Source organism: Macaca thibetana, chromosome 5, assembly GCF_024542745.1.
Source record: "Macaca thibetana thibetana isolate TM-01 chromosome 5, ASM2454274v1, whole genome shotgun sequence".
In the NCBI taxonomy this organism is placed as follows: Eukaryota; Metazoa; Chordata; class Mammalia; order Primates; family Cercopithecidae; genus Macaca; species Macaca thibetana.
In genome coordinates this window covers 35,491,813-35,513,763 of record NC_065582.1, presented here as the reverse complement: position 1 = coordinate 35,513,763, position 21,951 = coordinate 35,491,813, and the positions used below count along the sequence as shown (strand labels likewise).

The window sequence follows — 21,951 nt, the reverse complement described above, 5'->3', positions numbered from 1 at the left end:
ATTTCTGTAGTATTTGTGGTTGATAAAGTGATTCATTCATTCAGCAAACATTTGATGAGCACCTAGTATGTGTCAAGTTTGTGCTCAAGATCACAGATACGAAGGGAGTAAGACATGACCTAGCTCCAGCTCCAACAGTTTACAGTCTAAAAGGAAAGGCTGGTCAATACTTGGATATTAAAGTACCATATGAAAATCATATGTACAGAGCTAAATTAGTGCATACAGATAGTGCTAGCCAAGGGGTGCTGTTTCTCTGAGAAGTACAGAGAAAGGGCACATAATCCTATGTTAGTATGACCAAGAAATGCTTGTTGGAAACAGTGACATCAAGTTTCACACCTAAAGTGGAGGAAGCCATACTACAAGTTTTGGAGAGAGTGTTCCTCTCACAGAGGAAAGAGCCTGTGAGAAGTTCTAGGAATATAAGAATTAACAGGCTGCAAATGTTTGGGTGTGACTAGAACACAGGGTTCCTGGGTGTTTGTATGTGGAGAGTAGGAAAAGGGCTGGCAGTAGTAGCAGAGGAAAGACATGAATTTGGGAGGTAAGCAGGGGTAAAATGGTGACGGGCTCTCTGTATACCGCTGAAGATTCTATAGTTTCTCCTGAAATCCACAAGGGAGCCCCCTGAAGGATTTTGGACAGTAAAGTGTCATGAATCAAATTTCTATTTTAAGAATAGTATCGAGGCAGCAATGTCAAAGTTTGATTAGAAAACAGGATGGTTCCTATAATCCCAGCACTTTTAGAGACCAAGGCAGGAGGATTGCTTGAGCCCAGGAATTTGAGTCCAGCCTGGGCAACATAGTGAGACCTCATCTCTTAAAAAAAAAAAAAAAAAAAAAAGTTTTTAAGTTATTCAGGCATGGTGGCATATGCATGTAGTCCCCACTACTCAGGAGGCTGGGGTGGGAGAATTGCTTGAGCCTGGCAGGGGGTAGAGGCTGCAGTGAGCTGTGATGGCACCACTGCACAGCCTTGGTGACAGAGCAAGAGCCTGTCTTTTTTTTTTTTTTTTTTTTTTTTTTGAGACGGAGTCTCACTGTGTCTCCCAGGCTGGAGTGCAGTAGCGCGATCTCGGCTCACTGCAAGCTCCGCCCCCCGGGTTCACGCCATTCTCCCGCCTCAGCCTCCCAAGTAGCTGGGACTACAGGCGCCCGCTACCACGCCCGGCTAGTTTTTTTTTTTTTTTGTATTTTTAGTAGAGACGGGGTTTCACCATGTTAGCCAGGATAGTCTCGATCTCCTGACCTTGTGATCCACCCGCCTCGGCCTCCCAAAGTGCTGGGATTACAGGCTTGAGCCACCGCGCCCGGCCGAGCCTGTCTTTAAAAAAAAAAAAAAAAAAAAAAAGGAAAATGAAAATGGGAAGGTTAAGAGTCATAGTAATCTACTTGTGCAACAAGGGGTATCTGAAACAATATATGCATGCAGGAAGTGAACACATTGCAAAGATATTAAAGAGAAAAAATAAGAAGTTATGGAGAAAGGATTCATGACCCGGCTTAGGCGAATAAGTAAAGGGTGTGTAGATCAGTCAATCATCTCTAAAAGGAGGGCTGAGTACAGCTGGGTTACTTGAAGTTGTCTAAGGAATTTACTTGGAAACAGGTAGTTTTTTGATAATCTCCAGAATTTAAATATCCTTATTCCTAAAATTGCTCTACCTGAGAGCGCACCTGGGATCATGGAATTTATCTTTCCCACATTCACATTTATAAGCACTCTTCTTGCAAATTAGAAAAGGAAGTCTCCCTCTCACCCAAATAAATGGCTGTCAAATAAAGTGATAATTCCCAGTGTTGAAAGTTCTATGTCAAAACAAAAACTGACTTTAATGCCTGGGGAAAATATCCTTTTGCAGTAGGAGAGGGTCTCTGCTATCAACCAAATTATAGGGCCTATTCAAGTTTTCAAGTGGTAGATAAATAAAAAATAAAGACTATTCATTAACTTTTTGGCATATAACTCAGAAGGCGTACAAGTACTAAATTAACTTCTGTAACAATACTTCCATTTAAAAAAAGGTGAGCAAGAATTTTCAGTGCTTACATCTGTAACAAAGAGAAACAGCAACGGACTTGGCACTGTGCTTTGCCTTTTGCCTTATTTTTTATTTATTTATTTATTTTTATTTTTTGAGATGGAGTTTCACTCTTGTTGCGCAGGCTGGAGTGCAATGGCGCGATCTCGGCTCACCGCAACCTCCGCCTACCGGGTTCAAGTGATTCTCCTGCCTCAGCCTCCCGAGTAGCTGGCATTACAGGCATGCGCCACAGGCTAATTTTGTATTTTTAGTAGAGACGGGGTTTCTCTATGCTGGTCAGGCTGGTCTCAAAACTCCAGACCTCAGGTGATCCGCCCACCCCCGCATTCCAAAGTGGTGGGATTACAGGCATGAGCCGCTGCACCCAGCCGCTTTGCCTTATTTTAGCAAAAAGGAACATGCATTCCCAGATTCATGAACTCACTGGAAAAAAGGAACCCATTAATCTGATTCAGAGATGCATTTACAACACAATTTTACTTTTTATGTTGTTACTTGTCAAAATTTGGAATGCACTTTTGCCATTTTAATCTTACAATCACAATAATCTAATATAATTTTCAAAACTGAGACCTTATGTTCATTGGAAATTTTTAGAAATCTTAAATTTATCCACATATTTTAATTGCAGAAAATTATAATAAAATGATCAATACTTTAAGCAGAGAAGTCCATTACATTATGATAAAATTCTGCAACGATGTAGAAAGGTAATATTGATTGAAGAAGTAAAAATGCAAAACATATAACTGAAAATGCTTGTTCATACATATAATTGAAAAAAACAAGTAAAATTCTACATTTTTATTAACTTAAAAAAATCATATTTCAAACAGTAGAGTCTGTGAACTATGAAAATGTACAATTCACTTGGCATTCCCAGTGCCCTGCGCTCCCTGTGACTGCGCTGTGCAGGCGTCTTGGTTTGTGCGGGGTTGTTCTGATCCTTGCCAGCATCCCCTTCCCCTTTCGCCCCTGAGGCACCTCATTCCCCTCTTTGCTGGGTTGCGGGGACTGTTTTAGGCCTGGGTTCTGTTTTTGGAAGGGCAGGTTTAGCAGGCAACCCTGCCTATCTCCTGTGTGACTCTTCCATCACCTTTGCTGTGTCACCTTTTTAGCCTATTTCCTGGGCATGGTGGCTTGGCAGGCAGCTTTGCCAATCCAAGTTATGCTCTCTGTTCCTGGAGAGATTTCTGAGTCCCACAGCCATCCGTAGGAGCTCCCAGTTTCCAACCTGGCTGAGAAGGTGGCCTCATCTTGGGCAGAACAGGTGGAGACTTTGGGACCATGAAGGGACATGCAGAGCCAGGAAAGAGGAAGGCAACACAAGGGGAGGATGACTTTCATATATATACACATATATATACACATACACACACATATGTATACATATATACACATATATACATATATACAAACATATATACATATATACACACACATATATATGAAATATATATATGAAATACATATAAATATATATACACACACACACACACACACATATATATATATATATATATATTTTTTTTTTTTTTTTTTTGAGACGAAGTCTCACTCTTGTCGCCCAGGCTGGAGTGCAATGGCATGATCTCGGCTCACTGCAACCTCCACCCCCCGGGTTTAAGCGATTTTCCTGCCTCAGCCTCCCAACTAGCTGGGATTACAGGCACCTGCCACCACACTCAGCTAAGTTTTGTATTTTTAGTAGAGACGGGGTTTCACCATGTTGGCCAGGCTGGTCTCGAACTCCTGACCTCAGGTGATCTGCCCACCTCAGCCTCCCAAAGTGCTGGCATGACAGGTGTGAGCCACCACGCCTGGCCGCCTTTCATATATTTTTAAGGTATTTTTTATTCTATCGAATACTTTTAAAAGGTGATATAACAGTCTTATTTTAATGTGTCAATATTTAGGATATGCTGGGAAACACACCTTTGTTACTTTTTAAGTTTATGGGAAAAAGTTTAGTTGGCAACATAAAAACATGTGTGTGTTGGTACATACATTTTCAAGAGTAAGTGAAGAAAAAAACAAAAACAAAAAACAATAGCTGAAGATCACAGGCAGAGAGTAGCAGAAGGACCCAGACCATGATAGGGGAAGTAGAAAGGGGGTGAGGCTGATGTGTCATTTTGGACACATTGATAATGCAATGCTGTTGGATATAAAGACCGGGTCCTTGGGGCTGTCAGGAAATTGTGAAACAATTTGAAATAGGAGGAACAAGACAAGTAGGTGTCCTGGCATTGAAGAAAGAAGGGTGGGGCACAGGTGTCCCGTGTGTCTTTGCCATCATAGTGGTCTTCCACCTTCACCGCCTTTTTGATCACTCTGTACATTGTTGAAAACTTATAATAATGTAAATGATTCTTGTCCATGGAAATGCAAGTAAATCTGGTGAAATGCCACTGAGTGTTGTCTTGCAAATACACCGTTTCTGCATTTCAGAATTCCTTATTTGCTTTGTGTGTGTGTGTGCCTATGTATGGCTCTTGGAATTCTCCTTGAAACAATTTTAACATCTTTTTGGGTTACTCATTAATTAGTGAGTTAAATAAAAGTTATTTGCAGGTACCATTTTTATATTTGTATGAGAGTTACTACTTTACTTTTAAAAACAATATCCTTTAATGGGACCTAGATCTAGGATGCATATAGAGATGGGAGCCGTTGGCATCCCAGTGGTAGCTAAAGACAGGGACTGGATGAAATGACCCAGTAAGAATCTGGCTATGAGAAAAGAAAAATTTAAAAAAAATTGAAACAGATCACGTGAAAGCAACAAAAATACAAAAACACTATCTTTTCCATCCTTACATCCACTAATGTTAGCATAGAAAAAAATTCACAGCAGTTTGCAAAGGCAGATTTTTAAAGAACGTGGAGAGCAGTGGTTCAAGGTGGCTGTGAGAAGGAGGTAGAGAGAAAGCTCATGGCACCAGTCAGTTCTGACTCGGTGTGTATTTTGTAGAGAAAGGCAACAGGTATCAAACACAGAGTAATCAACACAGAGTGTGTATCAACTCAGTCAGCATCCTGGAGCAAATTTTAATTTGAAAATACTTACCAATTTGGAAGGCTGAGGCACAAGAATTGCTTGAACCCGGGAGGTGAAGGTTACAGTGAGCCATCGCGCCACTGCACTCCAGCCTGGGTGACAGAGTGAGACTCTGTCTTAAACAAACAAACAAACAAACAAACTTACCAATTATGTGATACTCAACAGCTCTGTTATTGCCAGCATCCATATCCGAGGCTAAAACAGTATAGAGAACCTCTGGTTCCTGGTTTTCCAGAACCTCAATGTCATAACTGGAAACAATAAATTCTGGTGCGTGATCGTTTTCATCTTCAACAGTGCAGAGAATTGTTGTGGTGCTGGACAATGAAGGGAATCCCCCATCTCGTACTAGTACTGACATAGAACACAAAGACGGCATGAATTGTGGCCTTTGATTCATACCTAAAATATATATGTTCTAACTAGACAAAGTCAGGCTAAACTAATCAGGTAGCACTGGCTAAATAATATTTTATTTAAAAATACCCCAACAAAATGTAACATTTCACCACTGAACTGGTTTTTTATTTTTTTATTTTTTGAAGCATAGTCAAGGAATCCCTTACCTCGAAGGGTGAAGACTTCTTGAACTTCTCTGTCAAGCATGGTGGTTGTCACTACCTCTCCAGTGTCCGAATTTATCTCGAACGATTCAAATGAAGCACCTGGCATGATTTCAAACTGAAGCTTGGAATTGACTCCTTAAGAAAAATATAAAGAAAAACTTAGCAATCATTTCTTTGAAATACATTCATCCACTTTCCTATTTCTTTTCCTTTGAACATGTTAGGCCATAGATGAAAATGGCAAGATTCTCAAACAGCCTTTAAATTAAGGTAAAAGAAAAACTCTTCTGGCTGTTCTTGCTAAATAAAAGCCTCCTGGGCTGAAATGCTTGATTTTCAAAAGTCTTATGAGACTTCCCCACAGTGAATGCTTAGAATTTTTTCCTTCCCATAAAAAATTTCTTATGAGTGTGCAACTCTACAACATATTCCTAATTACTCCTTCTAACACCGCTGATTGTGACTTAATGACTTAATTGTAAGCTTGCAGGACAAATGACAATTTCTGCAGATTGACTCACTGTTTAAAAGCCTGTGCTAAGTTATAGAACTCTGTTTATTCTCAACCTCAAGAAGTGAGCACCTAGAATTGCTTATATATGTATTTCTGTTTGTTTTGTTTTCCACTTAGTGTTCAGTCTGCTATCCAGAGTGAGAAATGTGGTACCACATTACTACGCATTTTGGAAATAATTCTTCCCATATTTTTGTGGTTTCATTTCTCCCCTGAGAAAAGTATCACGTCATTTCCATCACTAGTAGTATGAAGATCATTCATACTATTAATTTTAATGAGTTTATCCCATGCCATTGTAATTTATTTGCATTTTACACAAGTTCCTCTGAGTTATTTTCCTACGTTCTTTTCTTAACTGACAAGAATCTAGGTGTGCACACAGTACTCAGAATGTATGATGTTATACTTTAATAAAAAATGAAATGTCATTCTTTTGGTCTTAACAAAAAAACTTCAATTACAAATTTCCATCTTGCCAGTCTTAAAAAGTAAATTTTCATTCCATTATGATCTGGCAGATATTATATAGGACTGAGAGCTGAAAGGAGTGAAATAGAATTCTAGTTTTATGTAAGAATGAACATACATATCTTATTACTATGTAACTCGGAGGAGAAATATATTTGAGATATAATCCGCAGGCATTGGAATGACCCTGAGAAAAAAGTCTAATAACATAGGACCAATGGATTTGATATGACATGGTCAGAGGTCACCAAAATGTTTCATTCTCTTATTAGGCATTAGGCATATTATTAATGATATTACTAAAGGATCATAGTGATTATTTTGGCAACTTAAGGATCATATAATCTATTCTATAGCAAAGACAGAATTTCTTAAAGTTCCAGGTTGTTAAAACTTGTTATTCCTATCTCTGCTTACATAAAAATGGGAACAATATTATCTTATATCTACTTTCCTTTTCCTCAAGAAAAGAGAGAAATAACAGGTGCCAAGCATAGTACTGTGTGCCAAAGAGAGAGTGCTGAGTCAGATGTGACCTCTGTCTTCGAAAAGATTACATGGATCTTTTAAGTTTTAAATGAATGAACACATTTATATGATTTTGTTACACATTATATATACACCATTGCATATTATTTTATATGATTTTCTTACACATTATATATACGATTGCATATTATGTATATTACATATTATAGAATGCTATATATTATACATTTTTAAATTCTCACTACTTGCCAAACCTAGAAAATGTCTTCAATTATTTACACATAAATTCAGATCTTTCTGCTGTCCCTTCCTCCCATAGTTCCCATTTTCCTCTAATGTGCTTCACCACTCTACTCAATATTTCTCTGTCTTTTTAGAAACTTCCAGATTTTATTTTTTTCTATTATTCTACACAGGTTTTTTTATCCCTAAGATAACAATACATTCATCTTCAATCCTCCTAGTATATTATTAAGGATAAATAAGATCTTTACCTATAACTGTAGTCTGCATACATACATTTTTCGTACCCCAAACTTCATACCCTTTACAACTTAGGAAGTAAATTAAATGTATTTTACTATGGCTTATTTAGAATTTAACTAGTGCCTTCGCTTTTCCTCCTTACACCCTTATAATCCTATATAACAAACACAGCATCATCAAACCTGAGAACTAAGAAAATAAAAATTAAAAAGAGGTTATTTGGTCTCATTCTATCACCTCACTGAGCAAACTGGAAATTTGGATCTGAAGATATTTAGTGATATCCTTATGACACATGCCCACTGAAGGATATGTGTGTGTGTGCCTGTGTATATATGCCCATACCTATGTGTGTATGCACGCCAGTGTGAATACACACACACACACACACACACACATATCTTCTCTTAGACCTCAAGACCTGCAGTCCCATGACTTCTTAATTCCTCCCACCCCAGGATACCTCTCCTCAATTCATTTCTCTCCTTCTCCAGTCCAGCCCCATGAGCTATCCCTCTAGCAATCTTGCATAGTTACTCAGGTCCTGGGGCTTTCTGCCAAAGATGTCCAGCAAAGCTTCAGCCTGGGATCATTGCAACCATCTCTTTACTCCATTTGAATATCCAACAAATGACTGGAGCTACAGAAAATTTCACAACAGCATGGATTGAGACAACCGCAGTGCCGTTGTATGTGGCAATCTTTCCAGGTGTCCGTAATCACCCTTCTTCCATTCAGGTCTCCTACCTGACCACTACCTGGCTTACTCTCACAGATCACTTCCCTTTCCACTTCCCAGAAAGGAGGTATTGGGAAAGAACTCCCTCACCCTCTGCACCTGTACTCAACTGCATCCATTACACCCTGCCTCAGTGGCAAAGGTCATTCTTCAAACACACTCTCAGAATTTTTCTGTCAGGTCTAGTCTTTCTCCTAATTTTTTTTTCCTTAAATTATATCCTTCTCTAGCTATAAGAATTAGGCTTTTTTTCTCCTTCTCTTTGTAGCCAAATTTCTTTTGAAAATCATATTCAGTTTGCAGCTAGCTTCAAACCATGCCATTCTCAGTTACTCTTTCTACAGTGACCAGTGACCTTCTGGTTGTAAAGTCTACTGGCCATTTCTAGTTCTTACCTAACTTGTCTTTTCTGTGGCATCATATATGGCTGACCAATATTTTTAAAAAAACAGAAAGAAAGAAACAAAAGAAGGGAGGGAAGGAAGGTATGAGGAAGAGAGAAGTAAAAAATAAAAGAAAAATAATATTTTTGTTTGTTTCTCTATGACATATTTTTCTCCTGCTTCCAGGAGTGGGGTGCATTGACAATCAATGTGCTGGTCATCACGCCATTGTCATCTCACTCTACACATTCATGTCTTCAGTTTGCATCCGTATCTGTTTGGTTGGTTCATTCATTTATTCATTCATGAGTTCCTTTATGAATGCACAGATACTGAGTGTCAGGTACTAGAAACACACCACTGAATAGTTACCTTGGTCGTCAGAGTTTCCCTCTAGAGGGGAAGATGATTACATCAATGAGTAATGGAAAGTGTGATGGAATATATGACATCACTGAGGGAGTGGATCAGAGAAGACTTATCTTAGGTATGTAGTTTGTCATTAATTATCTCATTGAACTAACATATATACAGAGTGATCTTAGGTGCCAAGGTACCATACCATATGCTAAAAATATAACTGCTAGTAAACAGACAAATTTTCTATCCTCACGGTGTTTACAATATAGCACTGGATACAGATAAGCAAGCTGGCAGTGACAATTCCCCCTGAACAGACATGATGGGTAAGTTGAGTTGCCTTGATAGAACCGGAAACTCTAAAGATGAATAGGAGTTAATGGGTAAGAAGGAAGAAAGAACGTTTGAATGAGTTCAAAATAAAATCCAAATACCTTACCGCAGTCCGCAAAGTCCCATATGATGTGGGCTCTGCATATCTTTCCAACCTCTTCTCATAGACTTGCTCCCTTGCTATATTCTTATCCTACTGGCTTTCTTTCTGTTCTCTGAACATACTAAACATCTTTCTGCTGAGGCCTCTGTAGTGGCTGATCCCTCTGCCTGCTCCTTTCAGTTCTTCACATGGTGTATTATTTATTAAACCATAGTGTCTCAGATCCAAATCTGTTCTTCTGTACTCCACCCTGTGATACTGGGGCTGGGGATCTGCAAACCACATTCTCCATCGCCAACTACCTCTCTCCTAGGGTTTGCCACAAAAGGACACTAGAAGGAGACTGAAAGTCAGAAGGATAGAAAATGGGACTTCCTTCTTCCTAGTTACTTACTGTCATCATCAGCAATGCTATTCAGTCTGTTTTGCTACCCCTTTGCAAGGCCCCCTCTCTCATTTTCTTCCTAGGCTCTGATAATCCAAACCTCTTCTTCTTTTCCAGTATTAGGGGTGGTAGCTGCCTTCTAGAGTTTTGTTTTTGTCTTTTTGGTTATCTCAGTATTCCCTTCTTGCTTACTCATTCATCCAACATCTGTTTGTAGCATCTATTCTTCATGACTGAACATGGCTGATAGAGTACTTGGCACCAGAATTGGGTCTCAGATAACAGGGACTCTGAGACTGGTTTGGTTGTGTCTTAGGCTTTGAATACAGCGATGAGTTCCTTAACCATGGGAAATGGAATGCTAGGAATTCAATACTTGGAGCGCTGTCACGATTAATTAATTTATCAATCATGTTTGACTGTGATAAAGTGACTATTAAAGGACTCGAATTCCTTAGAGAACCAAATGGTGCTGACTGACCACATACTAGTAAAAAGGACCATGATGCAGAAGACTGTTTTTCAAAGGACTAGGAAATTATAGAAAGATAACTACAAGCTGAGGCTTTAAACCTGTAACTCAAGTCATAGCTGGAAAGCTGGAAAGCTCCTATATAGAAGGCCTAAAATTAATCTCCCTGAAGATTGGACCCAAATTGAGTGGCAGGTATAACAAACACCTTGCAAGGAGATGCCTATTCGTATAAATACTCGTAACCAGAGTCAGAATTTCAACATAACTCAGGTAGCCAAGTGCAAATCTGACTCAGTCAAAGAAAGCTTATAGTTTCAAAGAATAGTAATATTTTTCTAACTTATATTGGCATAAACCTGGGGAATATGTGTGGAAATCAATTCAAAGAATGTGAGACCTAGGAAGATATAATATTGGTTTAGGCTGGATTTATTGATAAATAGACAATATTGATATTGCTTGGTAGAGAGTCAGAATTTAATGTATAAGCCCATAGAGCTGTGTCTCCTGAGAGTTTCTTTGATTGGTTGGATTCAATGGGAGCCTATAATCACTGAGGTTGAGACATTTGGTCTTCCTTTGAATACTATAAATAATCCAAAGCTTAAGGAAATGAAAATGTTAGAGTGAACTTATCATGTAAGACATGCTCACCAAATACCCCCACTATCTTTCCCAAGAGATCAGAGGACCCTCCCTTCATAAGTACACTGGGAAAGGTATTAGAAGGCCACCAGCATCCTTGAAAAGCAGAACGGGTGCTGTTTTCTGTAGACTGGGGATGGATGATGGTGCCACTGGTCCCAGGGACCACCTTTTGAGAAGCAACATTTGATACTAATTTATAAGAACTATCAGAACTCATTCGCTTTTACCCATCTTTATGCAAACTCTCCCACTGTTGACAACATCTAGTTGGTAGAGATATGATGATGAATCATGATAATTGGATCTGATGAGCAGAAAGTAGCAAGTAACTTAGGTATCTTAATTAGACACATGCATTGGACTAGGGATCGGCAAACTACAGTCCAGTGGTCAAATCTGATCTGCTCCCTGTTTTGTAAAGTTTTACTGAAATACAGGCACAATATTAACTATGGTTGCTGTCTTGCTATAATGTCAGAGTTGCACAAAAGAGACCGTAAGGCACACAAAGCCTAAAATATTTACTATCTGGTTCTTTAAAGGAAAAAGTTTTCGAGAATTCTATCCTAGAGTAAAAGGTGGGAGAGTGACAGGAGCTGAGGACAGTCAGGAAAGCTGATTGTTAAGCAAAAAGGGATTGATAAGCAAAAACAACTTCATCTTCCTCTTCCTCAAACTATGGGGAATTAATGAAGAATTCTTTCCAGGGGTGTGTTATTTTTAGGAAGATCATTTTTCTTTTCTTTTCTTTTTTTAAGACAGCATCTCACTCTGCCACCCAGGTTGGAGTGTGCAGAGGCACAATTGTGGCTCATTGCAGCAAATTCCTGGGCTCAAGCCATCCTACTTCAGCTTCCTGAGTAGCTGAGACTACAGGAGCATGCCACCATACCCACCTAATTTTTAGATTTTTTTTTTTTTTGTAAAGGCGAGGTCTTGCTACGTTGCCCAAAATGGTCTTGAACTCCTGGCTTCAAGCAATCCTCCCACCTCGGCCTCCCAAAGCACTAGTATTACAGGCATGAGCCACCGTGCCAAGATTCTTTTTTGTGTAATGCCTCAACTGTACAATGCCCTCACAATCAGGCATTTCTAAAGCAAAAGTAGAATTATGCCTGGTTGATTGAATAAATGAGTAAATAATAAATACATTCTAAACAGTGAGGGCAGCTTGAGGAAGCTTATGTCATACATGCTTCAGTTCCTCAGACCATATGGTCAAAAATATTTATTGAGTTCCTATGTCATATCTTGCACTAATCTAAGAACCTGGAATAAGCATATTAATAGATAAAAGGTCCTGAATCCAGGAGAAGTTCACAGCCTAGAGAAAAAGTAGATGAATAAACATTTACACAATTATAATACTATATATTAAATGTATTAAGAATATATATCAAAGTTTTAACAGTGATTGTCTCTGAGTGAGTGAGGTTATAACTAGTCCTTATTCTTTTTCATCTACTTATTTTTGATATTTGTGTAAATGTATTTATAATAGAATTTTTTATATATATAGAGAAAATTTATATAGAGAGAGCCAAGGAAAACATAACAGCACTAAGGGATTAGCAGAAATACTGCAGCCTAAGTAGGCGATGGCTTCAATTAGCATGCTGTTGTGACTTTCTCTAGCAAATGTTCCATAGCCTTGCATTGGGAAATTCAACTTTTGAAATGCCCTATAATCTAGCCCACCTCTAAATCCTTCTTTTGGACTTCAGTATAATCGAGGTTGCTAGAATGGGGCAAAGCTAGTAAGATGGACTTGCGCTTGAATCCTATGGATCTCCTTATGTGCCCCTGGATTAATTAGATTGAATCTAAAGTGATGAGCAAATGCCACTGGGGAAAGAATGAGGGGGCACGTCAATGAATAGCTACTAATAAAGTGCAGAGAGACCCAATGTAGTGGCTCACAACTGTAATCCCTACACTTTGGGAGGTGGAAGCTGGAGGATGACTTGAAGCCAGGCGTTTGAGGCTGCAGTGAGCCATGATTGGGCCACTGCCCTCCAGCCTGGGGAACAGAGCGAGATTCTGTCTGTATAAAAATAAAAAAATAATAAATAAAAATAAAGGATCTGGGATATGTTCTCTTTAAATAAAGTATGGAGGAAAGTTGGTGGATATTTTGCCTGAGTATATGATACAGAGAAAATATCACTCCATAAAGAAACATTTAAAATAAACTGAATAGCCAGATAGTATTGTCCACTCAAGTGAGAAATTGTTATTACAAAATGCCATAGATTCAGATATTTTAGCATCCTTATCCTTTATTTTTTGATACACACACAAATAAGTCACCTTCTAAAGGGTATACAGAATGGCACCTTATAACTTCCTATGAAGATAAAGCTATCAGTCCAGTGGAAGTATTCTAAAATTAGATGCGTCTTACAATTAACGGTGTCTGAGATTTGATGAAATATGGTGTTTCTCCCTGGGCCCAAGTGTAGACTTAGGCGGTGCAGTTGTACATCCAGTGCAGCACCAGGGATTCCAGAAAACCAGATGTAGTTTATTGAAGATGAGCCCAGATAGAGAATACATTCTTATGGGATAGAAAATAACATCTCACTAATGAATTCTATATTTTGCTGTGGCAATGTACTGGTAAGTTATTTTATGTTAGACACCCCTGAGCGAATGTAAGTGAGTCGTATTCCCAGTGAGGCACCCTTTCCTCTTGGGAGTGGGGGAAGGGCACTGCAGGGGGAGATCTTTTTTCACTAACAATGGAGCTCTTGTTGGTGGCACGAAATGCTGCAGCAGTTTTAATACCTTAGTTAAAATCTGGTAGTTGTTTTTTCCTTTTAATACAAGAAGAAACTTCTGCTAGAGCTAGTGTGAGTCATACACCATAAACATTCAGTGCTCAAATCCCTGTGGGTTTTGAATGCCAAATAACACTGTATACTTACATTTTTAAAAACTGCATCGTAGAATGCTAGAAAACACATGTTAAGCTCTCTAGTATTAAGTAACGCTGTGGTATTTTTTAAAAAATACGTACCATAAAGTAAACCATTCATAAATTCCAGTGTAATGCCAGTTATGTTAAAATCTTGACTACGTCATTTAATTCTCATGCATAATCCTGTTTCATTGTTTTAACCCAATAATCAAAAAAGAAAAAAAGATTGAGGGAAAATGTATTCTAAGGTACGTGCATACACACAAATATTCACATGTATTTACATAACCACCTACTTAACAGATCTGGCCTCATTAAAAACACTGAGATTTCCAGTAAATCAAAATTGTCTCCAAAATATGTAAGGTTACATGAAACTCATGAAGATGTTAAAGTGTATTTCAAACATCCATTAATTCAGAAAAACAATAATTTTGTACCTAAATTCTCAGTTGGCATACCATAATCTCTAAAATAATAGTTTCAATTCAATTATAATTAGCAGGTTGCAGACAATTCATTCTAAATGAAAGTAACATAAACACTGGGCAACTTGACAGTAAAAATCAGAAGAATATATTTATGGTAATTGTCTTTGGTTAATATATGCAAATTTTGAGAGAAATTATTTTCTCCCTCTTCAAGCATTAAAGCAAGAGGAGCCTTTTTAGTAGAATCCATTACAAAAAAATAAAATTCACAAAATAAAGCAAGGCCAAAGGGAGGAAGCATTTTACATACCTTACTGTTTGCAAAATCACACAACATCAGCAAAAGGTTCAGTATATGTCTATATGCTTTGGGAAGCAGTTTTTGTATTGCCCAGCGCCCTGTATTGCTGTTTCCACAGAGAACACTCTAAGGGAACTTTACTGAGCTGAAATTATTGTGAAACACAAAGCTTATGTATAGTCTCATTGTTTCTGAACACCCTAAAAATGAATACTGCCAAAAATGTGCTAAGTTCTAAGCACAGATTGGAGCAAACAATCCTTAGCACGCTTCAGACTCAACTCTTAGAAAAACTCTTTGATCACACTGCCCCACTCTGGCCAAAGACAGAAAACTGGGTTAGCCCTTGAAAAGAGTGTTCGTAACATCACATACAAATTCATGTAAAATGCCTTTCGTTAAAAGATAATGTTTTCCAAGAGGGCAAAGTATTCAGATATTTTCTAATTTACTTTAAAATTTCAAGTAAATGTATCTTTTTCCCCTTAAATTAACAACGTACGAGGAAATGCTATTGTTAATACTATTTCCATAAAAACATCTATTACAATTCTTGCAAAAAATAACAAAGTATTACATTGATATATAATGCCATTTGCTATATACAAATGTAAATTTTAAAAGACTGAATTATTAAACTGAACTAACACGAATAAACTAACACGTTTATATTCATATAATATTCATATTAGTTCAGTGTTTCACATGTGAATGGGAATATAAACTATTCATATTAGTTCCGATGGAAGAATTCAGCATGTGCTGTGAATAAGAAACACAGCACCGTAATTTTTGTAATTATTTTGTTTAAGATAAAAACAGAATATAATTAAAGTTGCTGAACCTCAGTTGCCAAAACAGCCACAGTGATGTTGAAAAGCAAGTCTAAGAAATTTATAAATTCCTAGTCATAGTAACTGTTTACTCCAAAGTCATTTGTCTGGACACAGTGGTTGAAAATAGTAAAAATAGTAACAAAGTTAACATATTGACCGTTTATTGTGTCAGACACCAGTCTAAGCTCTTTACATGTAATAATTCATTCATACTTGTAACAGAACTATAATTTAGGCACTGTTATTATCTCCATATCACAGATAAGTAGGGAAATAGAAAGGATTAGTAACTTGTTCAAGGTCACATGGCATAAGTAAATGGTAGTTTTGGATTCAAATCCAGGTGGTCTGACACCAGCACCATGCCTCTTTCACTATGCTATATCCAGGGGAAATAAAGAACCATTTATCTTCCTCTTCTCAATGTATCTAACCATTATACTCTGAAAGAAGTGTGATGCTTTGTCCGTACTTCGATTATTAAGATCAAATCAAAAAAGTGTATGTTAATTAGTTGGGTATCACCCTAATATAAATAATAATAAAGTTAATACAAGCAAATCTTATGGGATATATCTGTATCTTTACAGGTATATGTGTTTCTGTATGGATGCAAATGAGAGAAGTATTAGAAATTTGAGATAACTAGCAACTGTTCATTTTTTCTGAGCCATAACTATTATAAATTATGTCAACTATAATCTTCAATTTTTTTTAAGAATTAAGTGCCCAATTTCTGTATTTTTAAATTACCTGAATCTCTGTCCAGAGCTTCAACCCTGGTGACAAACTCCCCGGGATTTTGGTTTTCTTTCACTGAAGCTTCATACAGGTGCTGCTTAAACACTGGAGCTTCATCATTTACATCAAGAACAGTAATTGTCAAAGTCTGGGATGAAGAAAGTGCTGGTGTGCCATCATCCAGTGCCAGGACAATCAGAATGTGCTGAGTTTTCATTTCATAATCCAAAGGACAAGTTGTAGTTAGTAAGCCTGTTTTGAAAACGGAAGAAAAGCAACATGTAATGAATATTCTTTAGAGAAGTCATGCTTACTCCACTTTAACTTGTCTACCTAATAAAAATTCAGATGTCTTAACTGCTAAAATATGAACTGCATTAAACCATCTTTAAATGTATATACTATCTACAATTAAAAGCAAACATTTTTAGCCAGAAAAGTCATCTCAATTTAAATTATATCAAACAAAATAATTCAAGAATAATGTATGTTATGCAATTATCTACTGAGAGGACTACATTAAAATTATCTAGCCTACATCTACCTCCTTTTTAAAAAATATCTAGGATACTAACAATATATATCTTCGTGTCACATAATACATCATGTACAAAAGCAACCAAGTTACAAAAATGTGGGTATGGCTATATTCTTTAAGACAGTTGATTTTTCGTTAAAGAGTTATGATCTTTTAATATTTATTCTCAGTTAACTGCATTTTTTTAACAATAAAGAGCAGGCCGGGTGTAGTGGCTCAGGCTGGGTGTGGTGGCTCACACCTGTAATCCCAGCACTTTGGGAGGCCAAAGTAGGGGGATCACTTGAGGTTAGGCATTCAAGACCAGCCTGGCCTACATGGTGAAACCCCGTCTCTACTAAAAACACAAAAAGTTAGCCAGGCATGGTGATGGGCGCCTGTAATCTCAGTTTTGGGGAGGCTGAGGTAGGAGAATCACTGGAACCCAGGAGGCGGAAGCTGTAGTGAGCTGAGATCGCGCCACTGCACTCCAGCCCAGGTGGCAGAGCAAGACTCCATCTCAATTTAAAAAAAAAAAAAAAAAAAAAGCAAAGATGTTATAACTCAGACAATACACTTCACAAGTAAAACATGTCTCTATCCCACTGCCACTGAAGCATGTAACCCATATAAGTCAGATGTAATAAAGACTGGCACACAGATAGCCGTTATATGATTCCAATTATCACATTTTTCTTTTAGGATTGCTGTTTGCTTCTCCCATTTTATAAGAACTTTTCATGAAATAATGAAAGAGGTTTACTGAATTCTATTTTACAAAATAATTTTTCAATAATTACTCATCACTTTATATTTCTCAGCCATAGCCACCAAAAAAAAAAAAAAAAAAAAAAAAAAAAAAAAAAAAAAAAAAAAAAACCTCACTGTCTTCTTGTAAGAAATATGAGCTTTGTGAGAGAAAAAAATCCCATCTCATGTGAATGCATTTGGCAATTATCCTTTTATGTCTTCGAAAAACATGTCCATTGAAACAGTCACTGCAATTACTCAAGAGATTCATAATACCTATATTACCAAAACACAAGTCTAATTTTATCCATCCTTTTTAACAATCTGAAATATACCTTCCTTAGCCATCTTGGAACACATTCCAAGTATTACTGAAACAGGTCCTTGGAGAGCCTCAGCTCTGACAGATATCAGCAGCCTGTGTCTGGACTGTTTCTCTGTCAGTTGGGCATTTAGGTGGTGTCCACGCATGCCTCAGAATGAAACCATATGTACAGGATTTAATAAATATTTTGATGAAATTTTCCAACGGAATATAGCCAGACTATAATCATGACTTCCAAATCCTCCACATTTAATTCCATTCCAAATAATGCTTTTAACTAACAGTTGGGCCAAATGGTGTATATCTGAGATTTTTTTCCAAGGTTCATGTAGAAATAACTTTATTTTTTAGTAACTAAGATGAGAGTTTATTAATTTTTCAATATCCCCTGAAAATCAGGTAGAAGGAGGTTCATTTTGAAAGTCACAAGACTGAAAATTTGTACATTTACTCTTCCATCAAACTACATAAAAAACGTATGGTAGATGTTATCTAGCAACATGGTGACAGCAAGACAAGTGAAATTGAGAGTGAGTGACATTTCTGCAGAGTACCTGACAGTGAATAAATGCTTCTTCAAAAAAAAGAAATGTTACCATTGATGTAAAAAGCAGGGGTCTTAATGTCCAAATGAATTCAGCCATAAAAAATATATATTATTTCCAATATTTACAAATACATATTTTTATAATCTCAAAGATAAATTTCCATACCAAAGTCTTTGAACAACTCTGTTGACTTGTCATACTGCTACCTGATTCACTATTGGTACTATATCCTACACTGCAAGGACTCACAAAGGGGGCAAAGAAGTTTTCTGTTGTATATTCAGCCCATAGTGTCTGTTAGCTACAGAGCATAGTTAATATTAACAAACAGGACCATTAAAGTTGGTTCGTCAAATACAAACTCTGTGTCTATTCTATATATATGTATAACGTATGTTTTATATATATATATCTCTAAGTTAAACAACAGAAGAAGTCAAAAATGTTTAAAGCATATGTTTCTTAAGAACCATCATTTTAAGAGAAGAAAATGAAAAAGGTAAATATAAGCAAGCGATGAGAGGGTTTAATTGAAAGTGGCAGAAAAAGAAATGAAAGGGATCCAGATCAGAAAGGAAGAAGTAAAATTATCCCTGTTTGTAGATTACGTGATCTTATATATAGAAACCCTAAAGACTCCATCAAAAAACTGTTAGAACAAATAAATTCAGAAAAGGCAAGATACAAAGATCAACATTCAAAAATCAGTTGCATTTCTATACACCAACAAGGAACTATCTGAAAAGGAAATTAGAAAAACAATTCCAGAGGGGCAGAGCAAGATGGCCGAATAGGAACAGCTCCAGTCTCCAGCTCCCAGCGCGAGCGACACAGAAGATGGGTGATTTCTGCATTTTCAACTGAAGTACCGGGTTCATCTCACTAGGGAGTGCCCGACAATCGGTGCTGGTCAGTTGCTGCAGCCCGACCAGTGAGAGCTGAAGCAGGGTGAGGCATCCCCTCACCTGGGAAGCGTGAGGGGGAAGAGAATCCCTTTTCCTAGCCAGGGGAACTGAGACATACAACACCTAGAAAATCGGGTAACTCCCACCCCAATACTGCGCTTTACCAAGGGTCTTAGCAAAGGGTACACCAGGAGATTATATACCACACCTGGCTGGGAGGGTCCCACGCCCCTGGAGCCTCCCTCATTGCTAGCACAGCAGTCTGCAATCTAACTGCAAGGCAGCAGTTGAGGCTGGGGAAGGGGCGCCCGCCCTTGCTGAGGCTTAAGTAGGTAAACAAAGCCACTAGGAAGCTGGAACTGGGTGGAGCCCACAGCAGCTCAAGGAGTCCTGCCTGTCTCTGTAGACTCCACCTCTGGGGACAGGGCACAGCTAAACAAAAACAAAAACAAAAACAAAAACAAAAAAACAGCAGAAACCTCTGCAGATGCAAACGACCCTGTCTGACAGCTTTGAAGAGAGCAGTGGATCTCCCAACACGGAGGCTGAGATCTGAGAACGGACAGACTGCCTGCTCAAGTGGGTCCCTGACCCCTGAGTAGCCCAACTGGGAGACATCCCCCACTATGGGCAGACCGCCACCCCACACCTCACACGGTGGGGTACACCCCTGAGATGAAGCTTCCAAAGCAAGAATCAGACAGGTACACTCACTGTTCAGCAATATTCTATCTTCTGCAGCCTCTGCTGCTGATACCCAGGCAAACAGGGTCTAGAGTGGACCTCAAGCAATCTCCAACAGACCTACAGCTGAGGGTCCTGACTGTTAGAAGGAAACCTAACAAACAGGAAGGACACTCACACCAAAACCCCATCAGTATGTCACCATCATCAAAGACCAGAGGCAGATAAAACCACAAAGATGGGGAAAAAGCAGGGCAGAAAAGCTGGAAATTCAAAAAATAAGAGTGCATCTCCCCCTCCAAAGGAACGCAGCTCATCACCAGCAACGGATCAAAGCTGGATGGAGAATGACTTTGACGAGTTGAGAGAAGAAGGCTTCAGTCCATCAAACTTCTCAGAGCTAAAGGAGGAATTACGTACTCACTGCAAAGAAACTAAAAATCTTGAAAAAAGAATGGAAGAATGGATAACTAGAATAATCAATGCAGAGAAGGCCATAAACAAACTGACAGAGATAAAAACCATGACATGAGAAATATGTGACAAATGCACAAGCTTCAGTAACTGATTTGATCAACCGGAAGAAAGAGTACCAGAGATTGATGATCAAATGAATGAAATGAAGTGAGAAGAGAAGTCTAAAGAAAAAAGAGGAAAAAGAAATGAACAAAGCCTTCAAGAAGTATGAGATTATGTGAAAAGACCAAATCTACGTCTAATTGGGGTGCCTGAAAGTGAGGGGGAAAATGGAACCAAGTTGGAAAACACTCTTCAGGATATCATCCAGGAGAACTTCCCCAACCTAGAAAGGCAGGCCGACATTCAAATTCAGGAAATACAGAGAACGCCACAAAGATACTCCTCGAGAAGAGCAACTCCAAGACAAATAATTGCCAGATTCACCAAAGTTGAAATGAAGGAAAAAATCTTAAGGGCAGCCAGAGAGAAAGGTCGGGTTACCCACAAAGGGAAGCCCATCAGACTAACAGCAGATCTCTCGGCAGAAACTCTACAAGCCAGAAGAGAGTGCGGGCCAATATTCAACATTCTTAAAGAAAAGAATTTTAAACCCAGAATTTCATATCCAGCCAAACTAAGTTTCATAAGTGAAGGAGAAATAAAATCCTTTACAGATAAGCAAATGCTTAGAGATTTTGTCCCCACCAGGCCTGCCTTATAAGAGACCCTGAAGGAAGCACTAAACCTGGAAAGGAACAACAGGTACCAGCCACTGCAAAAACATGCCAAAATGTAAACACCATTGATGTTAGGAAGAAACTGCATCAACTAACAAGCAAAATAGCCAGTTAATATCATAATGAGAGGATCAAGTTCACACATAACAATATTAACCTTAAATGTAAATGGACTAAATGGTCCAATTAAAAGACACAGACTGGCAAAGTGGATAAAGAGTCAAGACCTATCAGTTTGCTGTATTCAGGAGACCCATCTCACATGCAGAGACACACATAGGCTCAAAATAAAGGGATAGAGGAAGATCTACCAAGCAAATGGAGAACAAAAAAAAGCAGGGGCTGCAATCCTAGTCTCTGATAAAACAGACCTTAAACCATCAAAGATCAAAAGAGACAAAGAAGGCCAAAACATAATGGTAAAGGGATCAATTCAACAGGAAGAGCTAACTATCCTAAATATACATGCACCCAATACAGGAGCACCCAGATTCATAAAGCAAGTCCTTAGAGACTTACAAAGAGACTTAGACTCCCACACAATAATAATGGGAGACTTCAACACCCCACTGTCAACATTAGACAGATCAACGAGACACAAAGTTAACAAGGATATCCATGAATTGAACTCATCTCTGCACCAAGTGGACCTAATAGACATCTATAGAACTCTCCACCCCAAATCAACAGAATATACATTCTTCTCAGCACCACATCACACTTATTCCAAA

At 38.2% G+C, this 21,951-nt stretch overlaps 1 protein-coding gene across 1 annotated transcript in view; it reads right to left on the bottom strand.

Annotated features, from left to right (window-relative positions):
- The window catches only part of DCHS2 (dachsous cadherin-related 2), a 269,651-nt gene that overhangs the window by 68,292 nt on the left and 179,408 nt on the right, over positions 1–21,951 (bottom strand). The window contains exons 10-12 of the mRNA XM_050791988.1: positions 16,308–16,547; positions 5,681–5,815; positions 5,259–5,468 (exon numbers count right to left, since the gene is read on the bottom strand). Coding sequence (XP_050647945.1) covers positions 5,259–5,468; positions 5,681–5,815; positions 16,308–16,547 — 585 coding nt within the window. The remainder of the gene's footprint in view (positions 1–5,258; positions 5,469–5,680; positions 5,816–16,307; positions 16,548–21,951) is intronic.